The sequence below is a fragment of the Telmatherina bonti genome (genome assembly GCF_933228915.1).
Source record: "Telmatherina bonti genome assembly, chromosome: 14".
Lineage (NCBI taxonomy): Eukaryota > Metazoa > Chordata > Actinopteri > Atheriniformes > Telmatherinidae > Telmatherina > Telmatherina bonti.
Window position 1 is genome coordinate 20,054,413 of NC_136612.1, and position 14,178 is coordinate 20,068,590.

The 14,178-nt window shown below is 39.7% G+C and overlaps 1 protein-coding gene across 1 annotated transcript; it reads right to left on the reverse strand.

Annotated features, from left to right (window-relative positions):
• Window positions 1-3,135: 3,135 nt before the first annotated feature.
• On the reverse strand, window positions 3,136-6,870 carry tob1a (transducer of ERBB2, 1a). Its single transcript, XM_079252564.1, has 2 exons — window positions 6,578-6,870; window positions 3,136-5,384 (listed from the first exon to the last, which is right to left on the reverse strand). Exon 2 carries the CDS (start codon window positions 5,164-5,166, stop codon window positions 4,147-4,149), a length of 1,020 nt encoding a protein of 339 aa, XP_079108690.1. The 5' UTR covers window positions 5,167-5,384; window positions 6,578-6,870; the 3' UTR covers window positions 3,136-4,146.
• Window positions 6,871-14,178: the final 7,308 nt, after the last annotated feature.

Sequence of the window (14,178 nt, forward strand, 5' to 3'; positions counted from 1 at the left end):
TTTGATATACACAGCATGTGAAGTCAAAAGTCTCCAAAAAGAACTTAGAAAAAGATGCGTGACTTTAACATGTGGGGCATATAGTCATCTATCAGTAAAACTCAGTGGCAAGTATGACAGTGGCATGATAGATTGCACTGGAAACTACAGTACGTCACCCTGAGAGGTGCTGGGGGGGGGGGGGGGGGGGGGGGGGGGGGGGGGGGACTCAGGAGTGTGGTTTGTTTTTGCTGATAAGAGCAGCTGCAGTAAAAGAGCTGGGCCTGCAAGTGCCTGCTGTGGATATCAAAAGCCCACAAAGCAAATGGGACAACCCACTGTGCACCAGAAATTTTAAATGCACTTCACAAGATGTGTGTGTGGTAGTGTGTACACAAGAATGCAGGAGAGTATCCATGAAAGCAATAAGTAGAATCAACTAAATTTCTTTGTAAAATTTCACAAAAACACATGTACAGTTTACTTCATCTAGACATATGTAAAACTTATACTAGTACTCTTTGATTAACTTAAGGTTGTGTATGGCTGTAGTGTATTAACATAATGAGCTAATGTTTTACCAAATACCTTCTTGAGCAACTTTTCTTAATTCAAACTTATCATCTGAAGCTGTTTACCTTACATTGCATGTGAGACCTGGGACATGGAGAAGGAGAAGAAGAAGAAGAAGAAAAGCCAGGCTTTCTGTTTCTATGTTAGCTGATCTAAATAAGAGCTGGGCAAAGACAGAGGAGAAAGTACAAGGTGATAGATTTCTCTCTGTTGGGCTGAAACCATCCGCTTTCCTCTGCGGGCTACAGATATGGTGCAGTGAAGTAACGTTCAGAGGAAAGTTCAATACCTTCCAGCTTATCATTGCTCAATCAGCTACAGCGTGCTTCCAGAAATAGATGTGGAGTTGGACCACGGCAAAGCCATTAGCTTTTTTTTTTTTTTTTTTTCCTGCTGAGGAGGGTGACATTACCATAAGGCTTCGTCAACTGGCTGGGACACAGATTGAGCTGAGCTCCACCTGTTTTTATGACAGGCGAGGTGGGGGTTCTGTGTGGAGAGAGAAGGGTACGGAGGGAAAGGGGGGGGGCTTGGCATCGAATTAACATTGATAATGGTGCTGGCAATGTTTCACTTGCCTCTCTGGGACTCTGCCGGTCACATTGGCCCCTGCCTATCCCGTTCTCGCCTCTTTTTCCTCAGACTCATGTTTCTTTGTTACTTTGTGCTATTCTGATCCTGTGCTCACTCTCCCATGGATTTTCTCCCCTCTGGTATTCTTAGCTCTTCATTTTTATGGGTTTTTTTTTTTTTCCTCCAAGGTCTTTCTGGCACATTTAAAGCTGTGTTTGGAGGGTAAAACTTTTATTTTAAAAATCTTCATTTAGAATTTCCAATCAAAACACCATTGATTTACCACAAAGAGAAGAGGAATAAACATTATATGTATATTTTTTTTTATTTCATTTCACCCAAACTTCATAGTTCTGTAGCTTGAATTTTCTTTTGATTTCCATATTTATTGTCATAGCCTGGAGAATATGTCAGTTGATATGTACGAGTCCTATTTTCTGCTCAGTCCTGTGATTATACAGCAAACTGTCAACAAAAATAAACACTATATCTACCAGAAGCTATTTTCACAATGGCCTGTTTCTCAGACATTTGGTCAGACTGTCATACATGCACGCAAACACAGCAACACACACAGAGATAAACAAACTCTCTCCCAGCAGACTCTGCATCAGCGGCCGAGATAAACGTGCACACGCACTGAACTTCAGCCCTATCAAGCCCTGAGTGTATCAGGGGACAGGCAGACAGACAAGTGATGATGAGCCAGCTCCTGTGGGACTCTGATGTGCCAGCAGGGTCGGGTGATTTCAGCCAGCAAGTACTGGCATACAGAGTCTGAAAGTCTCTCATCAGAACGGCATATGAAAGTCCATGCTCATGAGGAAATTCTACTTTTAACTGTAAAAATAGCATTTTATTGCAAAAACGATGACCTTCAGCATTCTTAGTCTTTGCTCTCAAACCGAGTGGTTAGTTCAGCAGGTTTATGAGGCAAATGTCACCTCGAAAACTCAAAGTTATCCTTTTCTGTGTCAAATTTTATCCAGGCAATAATTAGAATGGCTTCAGAAATGCTTCATTTCTTTAGAGAAACTGTCAGGGACTAAAAATCCTAAATTAAAATGAGCTTTGTCAGTCTTTACAGACACCGCAATAAATTACGTATCACAATTAATTTCTTGATTCTCATCCAGACATTTGCTTATCCTGCAGCCTTGATGTGGTGAAATACTTTCTTAGGGTGCAGATATTGCATGAACAGTCCTGCTGGTTATCCATTAACAGGTCACATGCGGAGGACACTGGGTGAAATGTAACCAACCAGCTTGGTTTTAAAACACACTCAGTACTTATCATACAGCACTAGGTCGTCACACCTATGAATAACTGACTGACTTCCTTATTGTAGATTGTGTCTATCTTAGCTGCCACATAACCTGATGCAGATGATAAGCCAAATAGCTGTATGATGGTGTTTTTATTAGTTAATGTGGAGATATGTATTCACATCACACATATGAGAACCATGTTTGTTTCATTCGTGCAGCTTATGACACCTAAAAACTGCTGCAAGGCTTAGCAGCCTGTTAGCTAACCGCTTTGTGTGGTTAGTCTTTAAGTTCAGGAGGTTCTCGGGCATGACACAGTCACACACCGACTAAACATATGTGTAGTGACACTCGGATTAACTGCTAGCCTTTCATGGTGCAAAATATGTCGCTAAGGGTGTGTGTGCTGATATATCTGCGATAAATATGCAAATGCATCGCAGTATACTCATATTAACTAATGACCACTTTGTACCTGAAAGACTTAATTAGTCTCTACCTTCAAAGTGTTGTTTGTCTTTGTAAGAGAAGGATCAAACTTGCCAGCTGAAGAGGTGAAATGTGCTTAGTTATCTACTATGAGTAGTAAAGTGAGGAAACACCCAATTTATGACTTTAGGGTAGAAACTGAACTTGTCCCAACATGTAAAGAAAACCCCAACGTGTTTCTTGAACTTGATGAATCACCTCCATCAGCTCAACCCCAAACGACAATGACAAACTGAACAACTGTTATTATTTTCAAGCTTTTTTAATACAAACTTAATAAACTATCAGTCCCTCTTAACATGTAAGACACTGACTCTGAATACTTTGTTATACCGTTTGTTTTTATCAAGTATTGCACAATGTAGGTACAAAATTAATATACGATTACATTTTGTCCATAATATAGCAAAAATCTTTAAACTCTTAACAGAAAATACAACTCTTATGTTTTTTCAAAAAAAAGCAAATATTCTTAAATTTCACCACTACGGAATATTCTGTACACAATCTTTAGGATAGTCAATGTTTTTTGTTTTTTTTCAAAGATGGATTTATTTTATAATTTCAATAAAAAAGAAAACAAAGTTGCTGCAGCCATCACAGATCACTGGAGTAGTAAAAAGATATAAATGCAATACCATGTCGTAGAAACAATAGATACTCTGATATTTTACAAACTCTGTACTAAATTAAATTATACAATTAGAAAAAGACCAGAAAATCCCACTTATGCCAATTTCTTGAAAAACTGGCGGTGTCCAGTTAGGTTTAAATACTGTAAGAGGCCATGACTTGTGGTGGTGGTGTTTTGTTTTGGGTTTTTTTTGTCTTTTTTTTTTTATATATATCTGAAAACAGTCACATGAAAAAAAAAGTTTGTGCTTGGTTGGCAAAAGAAATAACAATGATGAATTCTGAAGTTTAGGTAACCAAGCTTGGACATCGTGTACTACAAGCTTCATTGTTTGAGGGGTAAAAAAAAAACAAAACACACGCGCACACACACAAAAAAAAACAAAAAAAACAAATACAACTCAAGGGGGCAAAGTAAATCACCCTCGGGCTCATGCTCTTAGACTCGAAACGTAGATCTTACAGGTTACAAGTCACTTTTTCCTTTTAACTTGACATTCTGTTTTTGTTTAGACTTCTTTTTTTTTTTTTTTTTCCCATTTCTTAAAATGTGCATATCCCCCCCCCATCACATTATCTCTGGTCGTTTTTGTATGAAGTAGTAGCTTAAGTAGTACTTTTACATGTACTAGTTGGCCATAACTGGCTGGAATTGCTGGTTAGAATACTGCATGTTGCTTAAGCTGAAATTCAAGCCATCCATGAGGGACTTGTCGTTAAGGCCACCGTAGGCCGCAAACACATCAAAGGCATTGCTGTACTGCAGCGGGCTGAGGTTGAGCGAGCTGTCCCCAGGAAACAGAGCACTCTGACTGCCCTGGCCCTGCAGGCTGGGGAACACAAACTCCTTGGCATTGGGGGACAAGGCCGAGGGCTTCTGGTGCTGCGGCTGGGCTCCGAGTCCCAACCCGTACAGCGAGTGCATGGAGGTGGAGATGGCTTTCTGTTTTAGGAGACTGTTCACATTCAGGCCCAGGTTGGTGGGAGAGGTACGTGCCACTTTGTTCCCAGCACCGCTGCTGGCGTTGTTGTTGCGTCCACTGCTCTTCATCTTAGTGGAGCCAAACTTGGTGGCAGCGAAGGTGGCTGTTGTGAAGGTTAAAGGCTGCGTGGAGCGGGGCATGAAGGTGGGGCTGACTGCTGCCGAGTGGCCAAAAGGAGGCGAGGGAGAGCTGGAAACTGGAGAAGAGCCATTCACAGGCTCATTGATGGGCATGAAGACCTGCGCATCTGGGTTGAAACTGTTCTTGATCTCCTTGTCCAAATCAAGCCCTCCATTGTTGGCTCCACTTTCATTGCTGTCATCAACATACAACACCTTGACTGGCCCCTTCTCACCAATCTGGTAGGACACCTCAAAGGGGTCAATCCACACACTGAGGTCCTGGGGCAGGTTATTGCGAACATCCTCGATGTCCAGCCCACTCTCTTTGGCAGCTTTCTCCACGACAGGGTCTACCTTCTCCCCCACATGGATGCATCTGAATCCTGAGCCCTTGTATGGCTTGTCTGGATACCAGTGTCCTTCATATTTCTGCTTCAGCTGCCGTTCCAGCTCCTCCCCAAAAATATTCACCCGCCGCCGTGGCAGCTTGTTGTACAGGTATGAGATGATGAAGTTGAGAGCTACTTGGATTTCAAGCTGCATAGTGAACTGCTGAAGTGTACCAGGTGCGTGAAGATTAGCTGTGTCTGACCTTGAGTGTGTCCACTGGCTCTGCTTTGTTTATCCGTGTTTGGCAACACAGAGGTGCTCCAGGCAGGATGGGGAAAGCAAGCAGGACTTGGATGAAACAGGTTCAAATTTAAAAGTGCTGACTTTGTATGTAGTGGTGTCCTTCCTCAGGGTGAGATATATTTTTTTTCCTGCAACAATGACAAGGCGAGAAAGAGATTGTAAGTGAATGTAAATGTTATGAAGATGATCATCACATTCACGAAAAAAATCTGTTAACTGCAATTAGCCGAATCTCTATAAGAATCCTTTAATAATTGCCGTTTTGACTGCTGTCAAAAACGTAACATTTGTCAACATTAAGAGCAAATTGTGAAAGAATTTTTTTTTTTTAAAAAAACAGCTAAAATCTTCATATGAATCCAACTGATCTGTGATTAAGCTTTTCCTTGTAGATTTGGCATAGATCTACATTCATATAAATGTCAAAAAGTAAGTGCCAGGTTCATTAACCTTTCACTAGAAGTGGCGATCCTCTTACATAATAAGCTATTCGACTGCCTCCATAAGGCAGGGAAAGGCAAACTGCTGCAGGAATAGTAGACCTAATAGTAAAACTAACAAAGTAAATACCTTGTCAATAATTACTAATGGTGGATTAACTGATGAGGAAATGATCTGGGCGGGTTTCAGAGTTTATGACCCTGTTGCCAGGTTGTTTCAAAAGCAGCGATTAGCAGGAGGGTTTCTCACACTGCAAACACTGTCGAAATAAGCCCTGACCAACTATGTCAACACCCATGTTTGGCTATTTCAAACAGACAGGAGAAAATCAACAACTGATTAAACCAAAATACTCAAATGTAGGAGAATCCGTAAAATAAACAGATTTAAAAACGAGTTAGCAAGAGACTTACGTAGCAAATATTGGCTAAAAGTGGACTATTCTCTGTAACTTGTCACATGAAAACACATCTAGACAGGAAATCCACCCAAATCCTGATCAGCCTGTAAGAGTCCGGTCACGTTACATGTTCAGCTAGATATTTTATTAGTCTCTGCTATGTTGCAAGACAACAGAAAAGCAGTAAACCCGTTTCTCCCGACACCTGAATATAAAGTGCGATTGCTACGTAATCGCAGCTAAGCTGCTTTTTTGTTGTTGTTGTTGTTGTTGATGATGATGATTTGGCCTGTACGGAAGTAATTAAAAATGCTATGGCGATAAAATAATAATAAAACATTTTAAAATAGTCTTTTTTTATCGTCCGTACATACGTACATCCCTCCCAACTTCGTAAAGTAACAGGAAAAATTAGCTTAAAAGTACAAATAGAGCTAAGCAGTGCCGTATGATACTAATTTAAAAAATTAAAATACTTACTTTTTGTAAAAAAAAAAATAGATTCTCAGTAGTTCTGAAGTACCGTTAGTTAGTGCAAATAGGGGGAAAAGTATAAATACTTTCTTCACAGAATATATTAGCAATGTTACAAAAAAGTATTCCAGTACGTGTAGATTTCGGAGGATTGGCCTTAACGGTTTGCTTTGTTGTCTGTTTTTTAAGGTTATTTTGCGTTTTGTTTTGATTTTTTTCTCCGTCTTCCTCTTTCAGCAGGCTTTGCAGAGTAGCTCCCTCCAACACGGGAGTTTCGCAACTTCGTCCCCTTCTGGTACGGCGTTCCCTGTATTTATAGGTTTCCTCCGCCATGGGCACGAGGTAGGCGGTGATGCGGTTTCAGAGGTCAAAACAATACTAAAGACTGCAATTGGTCTAAAAAACGAGTCCCGCCCTCAAAACGTTGCAAAAAGTCATACGCTGATTGGCTGGTGTTTGCCGTCGATCTGATATATGATTCTAAGAAATGAGAGAAACGCCTATGATGAGTGCTTGCGTCAGAGATAACCTAGGTCTGTGCTGACGGTAAAAGGCAAAAAATATCTGATGTGAACACGGAAATAGAGTTTTATATAAATATGTTAATATATGATTTGCCATTAAAACAAATACTTATGTACATGCCAAAGTACAGTGATGTACAAATAAGTATCCGTTTTCTCTAGTCTTTCCAGGAACATAGGCTGGTTTCACCGTTATTAAGAGGCTATATTGGAGACAGTGTGCTTTTGATGTACGCTTGTTAAGCACTGCGGAAGGCTAAGCGCCCTTTAAATTATTTTGCCTTGCTTCTTCTAAACAGAGAAGTAAGTTAAGCGATTATTATTGCATTATGATATAGTGTATACTATAGTTTATAATACATATAGCGTACCCGATTATAAACAGACATTGTACAACATACGTTTGGATGATCTGACTTGTGAAATTGCAGGAGTTATGGTGAGTATAGTTACATTGCCTGAGAGGAGATTCCCTACAGCGGAACAATACAGCTGGCAGCAGTGTGGGTGGTGCTGAGTGCGATCTGGAAAACACAAGCGCTGATTGGTCCAAAACGGGGCAGGAGCCCCACGGTGAATGGTGTACTCGTATCCAAGGTGCTGATGTCGGTTGCGCACGTCATCCCTGTGCTGCACGCACGCTGTTGCCCAATTTAAAGAGCTCAAACACGTATAGCTGTATGTTAATAGTATGAAGTCACCGTTGAACAATGTTAGCCTGTTGAAGCTGCTGTTGTTAATTAAATGTCACTGAAGTTAAAACTGTATGTTGCATGGACTGCTGACAAAAACTCAAAAGGTGTTAATCATTGGCATGCTGGAATTAGTAATTGTGAATTAGACTGATTCACAGGTCAGTAGAAAATAACACCTAACAGCAGGGTTTGACACTCAATATACAATAACTATCCAGCTGTAATGTGTTTAAAGCTAATCTGTTGCTATCTTGATATCATTACATGTGTGACACCTTGTTTTTTCCCATCACCTCAGTTGTGACTGTCACAGGAAAGGAGGTTTAATGACAGGGTGGACCTTTAGATAATCTTCAAGCACTTAAATTTGCCAAGCAGAGTCATGTGCTTGTTGTGAGTTGTGGATATGGGCAAAAGGGCTCATGTGGATGGTGTACTGAGGATCAAACACACAAGACAGACGGCAGCTCAGGCAGGGGCAATGGTTGAGGAGAGATTATATGGTTTGACATTGCTGTGCATATTCAGATTCACAGTCTATCTTGGAGTGGAAAGTGGGTAGGAGAGCCAGTCGACTGCCAACAGCACAGCATCTCCCACAGACCTGGCAAAGGTTTGAGGGCTGTTTTTATTGTAAACAGCTCAGCACAATCTAAAGTCACATGTCCTTTAGGGAATCTGCCATAAGGACATTTTCTGGATACTCCTTTTATGTTCAGGTATTTAAACCCTGTGTTATTCCTGGTTTTTTAGTGGAATACACATATGTGTACTCCTGCATTGTTTCAGCCATCACCAAACAAGGTAAGGTTTGCAGCCATAACTAGACATGTTAAGACTTCTATATTGTCTTAGGGTGTAATCCTCTAATCATTAGAGCCTAACATATCCACCACCCGCTGTCGCCTGTTAGTTGTGGTTATAAAGGACTGCAACATCCTAATATCTCTAATCCCCACCTTTTCAGTTTTTAGTCAGAGTTTGTGCTCCAGGAATAGGGGTAGAGAGAGAGAAATTAAGTTAAATGAGTCATTTACCAAATGTTGGCCCTAATTTGAGAGTTTTTTAAAAACCCAGAAAATGAGGGCATGGTTGAGCTCTTTAATAATACAACACACACCCCACAGGCTTTCACTGAGATCAGAGTAGGTGTAAGATATCCAGATATTTTCAGTTAAAATGGAGAGCATTAAAAAAAAACAGCAATGCTGCATGAATGCCAAGTTGTTACGAGGCCTCAACCTATATCATTTTGATGAAACAAGCTTGATCTCAGATGCAGATTTCTCTGAAAAACTAATAATTTTTCGGGATAAAATGTAATTTCATTACAGTTTTTCTGCCTGGAGACATGATGAACAATCACATCTGTGTTTCAGCTTTGTGATTGAATTATAACTTGCTGTGTGTTTATGTGCAGCCTTATACAGCAGTGACACATAAAGACAAGCGAGCGACACACAAATAAACAAAATTTCTCTCCCACTATACCACGTCCATGTCTGCTTCCCCCCCTCACTCATCGCCCTCCCTCTTTTCAGCTCAGACGGAAAGCCTTTGACGTCACTGGTTGTTATTACTTAACACAACTCTGCAGAGTGCCCTGAGCTCCTCCCAATAGGCAGATGCTTTGCTTTCCCTTTGAAGAGCAAATGAGGTGGTGGGCAAGACATGCAATGAAGGAGACAGGGAGAAATGGAGAGGATGACTGTGGGCCCATCAGGGACTGAGATTAGAACTTTTTGGGTTCTCTTTTTTCTGTGTGCTGCTAAAATTAAACCTAGATGTTCACAAAATTGAATATTTATATAGACAGTTTGTACTTACCAACTAAAAATGAGCCAAAATTCATCCTGGAGCTTTGCATAAGAAATGCTGCTATTTAAAGAAACTAAATACTGAATTATATATATATATATATATATATATATTTATATATATATATATATATATATATATATATATTCTATTTCTTGCAGTGATTCACAGAATTGTGGAATGAAAGATACAAAATTTAGGTTTGTGCTGTACAAGCTGAGAACCTAGCCACTGAAAGGTTAATTATCAGACAGACTTTCATGTAAATATTGTTTTCTTTTGCTTCATGCTGACCAAATACAGCCGTCTCCATCCTAAATACCACCTCAAGGTGGTTTCTCATACACACCAAAATGTTTGATTACATCCAGGAAACATGCAGCTCAGAGTGGTAATGAGAGCACCTGTTTGTGACGTGTAAAAATGGCATCTATAAAAGTAAGAATGTATTTTAGTACAAATATTAATTGTTCCAACTTTAGCAATGAAGCTCTGGTTTCTGATGATTCCTTAACCTGGAGGTGATGACATTTCATCGTGTGTTGTGTTTACATGAAACCAGGGCAACCAACTAAAGAGCCTTAATTTATGGGACTGGTACAATTCTAAAATTATGCATTTTAGCTCAAACCATGACTTTCTAATCCTTATAAATGTAATTCAATGATGAAAACACAGCTGTCACATATGCATAGTGGTGTTGAACATGGATTTCCTGAAGTCTTCATATGAGTGATTAAAGTGGCTTAACACATAAACCAACTCTGCCACCTCACTCTTTATGAGGATTTTGTGGCTTGTTTAAGAGAAACCTGAGAATGAAATCTGCTTATGGTGTGAAAATGCTTACAGTAAATGTGTCCTATTTTCCTCCTGCCACTTGTAGGAATGGAAATTCACCAGATCCCGTTATCGATCATATTCACGGACATGACCAAAGGAGTGCCATGTTCATTTCCTTGCATGCACACAGTGCTTCTGTTGTTTTACTACCTCCTCTGCCAGGCTTAAATCACACCTCTCATTGCAAATTTTGGCTAAACTAAAAATTTTAAATAAAGGTAAAATACAAAAATGGTGCATTAATCCCCTTCTTGACAAAGCAGTGTAATAAGAACTGCAGTCTTTAGAGTTGATCAGCATCGCTTAGCATTAACTAAATCCTCACTTAAGCTTGACCAGCACAAGATAGTGTCTTCCTGTCTTAAAGCTTTCTCTCAGCTAGCATTCTAATTAGAGATGACCATCCTTGTATAAAACCTTATCAACTAAATTTTATGAGTGGCTAAGCGATGACACCAACAGTTTATGGACTTAGCAGGGAATGACAAATTTTATTTTATTTGTGCACTGGAACAGCCTGTCAGCTGCGGCTGCTCATTAAACATCACGCATCAGCGGCCTGTAGCGAATCACACGGCATGCATACACATGCAGGATTTACAGGGTGCGGTATATGTAAATACAGAGGTTTTGTTATCAGTTGTCACGACAGCAGCATAAACACTTTTTCCTCTGCACGGTCTCCTTCATAACCCATCGAGGCTGTTACATAATTCATCTGATAGCAGGCTGCTGGTGCAACATCAATAGATCTATTTCCCATCTGTAGAGAGACAAAAGCACAGCTCAAATAGGCAAAAGCATTCCCATGTAACCAGCTCAAAGCTTTTGTAATGTCTGTGAAATGTCTGTGTCATGATCCATTTCAGAAACATGAAACAAAGGAAACATATTTAACCTGACGATGTTGGTTGTTTTATCATATGTAGACATGTATCGTTGCAATTGAATAGACGTCTATCTAGTATTTCATGCATTTAAAGTGTGACACATGTTTTGGTCTTTATAAGCTGCATAAATAATCCCAAACACAAGCATCCCTGCCTCATCTTTTTCAGTTTCATAGCCATCTTTAGTTTCCCTACTGACCTTTGGTATTCAAGATGTAAAGAAAGTCAAACTTATATTTTAGTTCTGTTACATTTGCAGTTTGTTTGATAGCATGCATCAACTATCTTAAGCTCCTTTTAAATCTAGTCATCTGAGAAAGAAAGGGGAAGAAATGAAAATAACAGCTTTGCATGCACTGTTTGTATTGATGCACATACACTTCCATCTTGGCTCTCTTTGCACATAAACTGTCTTAAATGATGGAGCAACATCTCTTGTGCCTCAAGGACATTGAGAATCAATTTAGTAATGAAACATGTTAGCTAATGGAAAGATAAGGGAAAGGTCTAAAGAAATTTTTGATTAATTTATAGCACTATCACGACACATCATTTTGTATGGTATAGTGCCTGACCTGTTGATAAGTTAGCTTTTTTTTTATTGTCTTCGTGTTTTTCTACTTTGCACGGCTTTGTCTCTGTGATTGTTCATCACTTTTAGATGACAAAGCAGTTGCTCTTGGTGTGCCTACAGTAAGATCTGACCACAAATGGGAAGGTCCCATGGGTTGATTTGTACAGATGCACTTTAGTCTTCAGTAGAAAGAGATGATGCAATCTGAGATGGCAGTCTGAATGACAATTAGAAAAAGCTTACATCCTCTGCACTGTTATTTTATATGGTGTGGAGCTGTATTTGACAAGCAACAAACTTAAACTGATATGAAATATTTGAAGATAAAGAACTCTTTATACATTTTATATCTAATGTAAACCCTTTATTAGTAGTATAAGTGTGCAGTCAGAGACAAAAAGAAAACAAAGAAATTACTACATATTTAAAATCAGAAACACATATATGTATGTCCATAACACCATACTGTATGTGAAAGTGCTGAATAGTGGAAATTTATATGAAAGGCATGGAACTGTTTGTAGCACAGATGAAGGGAATACAGTTTACTGTACAGTTTAATCAGATTATTTTTATAGACTTCATACATGCATTATTTATTGCATGTGTGAAGACTATAGTCTGGCCAACACTGCTGTCCCAATTTATGAGATTATTTTTATATAATTCTTTTCCTTTACTTAAGTATATTTTTGAGTTACCCTGAGCTGCTTTCTCATGTTAAAAATCTAATTACCCTAGTATTATTGAGAAGCATTTCAGATGTGAATGCAAATGTTCACAAGTGATGGGATGCACTTTATGCTAAATTTGCCCAAACTCTGCAAGAATATGTACAAACGTGGCCATGTGTGAATTAAGCAGACAATCTTCAGGTTAATTATTGCAGAAGCCAGAACAGTTTCTGCTTCAAACTTTGGGAAAAAGACAACAGTCACACCTGACTCCGCAATGTCCCAAATCTCTGCCAGTGTTCCCCTCCCTTAATCAGACTTTGTTTCCACTCTCAGTGTACAAAACAGAAAGAAGAAGAAGTCAGGCCCTCTTTTACTCTCACTTTATGCTTTTCTTTTGGCTCTGAAAACCTTGTCAGCCCTTGAGTTTGGACAAGGGAACATGTTGATCTCATACTAATTGTATAACTACATGTGTCCTTGACCACTTCCAAATGTTGCTTGAGGATTTTGTAGCCAGTGTGTCAAAGTGGGTACTCACACCTGCATTCAGGGCCATTTCCTCAAGACCGGATTACTCAAGACTCATTTTAGTGCATCGTGCGCCTAAGGGGCGTCGGGGAAGCAATCGTCTCCAGGTTGAAAGAGCATGGAGGTGTGGGAGTGGAAACAGAACAGGAAATACAGAGGTATAAAGGAAAACTTTGAGGGTATTAAAAAGATGAGAAAACTGTTATGTCCTGTTGGGGCAGAGACAGGCTCCAAGAGTGTATGGTGAGGAGGAAAAAGAGATGAAGGACAAGGTAGACAGAAGCAGGATAAGAAAAGAACAATGGTGTGGTAAAAAAACAAAATGTATGTGCATCACTGGAAAGGCAAGCCTATTTCATTTTAACAAAGCAAAGTCATCATAACTGAGACCATCTACAGAAAACAGCAGAATCTGTATGATTAAAAACACTTCTGGAGGTTTTTTTTAAGAGGGGGGAGGGTGGTAGTGACTGCAGAGCCTGATGTACTTTTCATAATTCTGATCAGAACTGACCCCAGAAAGACACAGCATGCAATTAGGATTCACAGAGAGAAATTAAAAGTAAACAGCAGGAGCTGTCTGACGAGACATGTGCATGATAGATGAGAGGAGAGATAGAGCCAGACAACAGAGAAGGAGGATGGAGGATGAATGAAAACAGGGGGGATAACAATCCCACTCTTGTGCTAAACAGAAGGAGGGAGGAAAGCTTCTCCTGGTTGTGGGAAAAATGCCTTCTCGGATCTGTATCTTCAGCTCCCCACTAAAAGAAGTGCACATTAATACACTTCTCTGCATGCCATGGAGCACATACACTGGAATAGATAATTGGACTCATCTACATTATGTGTGTATGTCTGTTCCAGACATGTGTGTGCATGTTGTAATAGATGGGGATGAAGTGGACACGCGCCACTGGAAATCTCAATTTCACATTCAGATGAGAGTCTGCATTGACAAGCTCATAAACCAGCCACATTATCCTGAATATTTCTGCCTATTTCATATAAATATTCTACATGTTATCATCTAGACTGTCACATGGAGCAAATTAGAT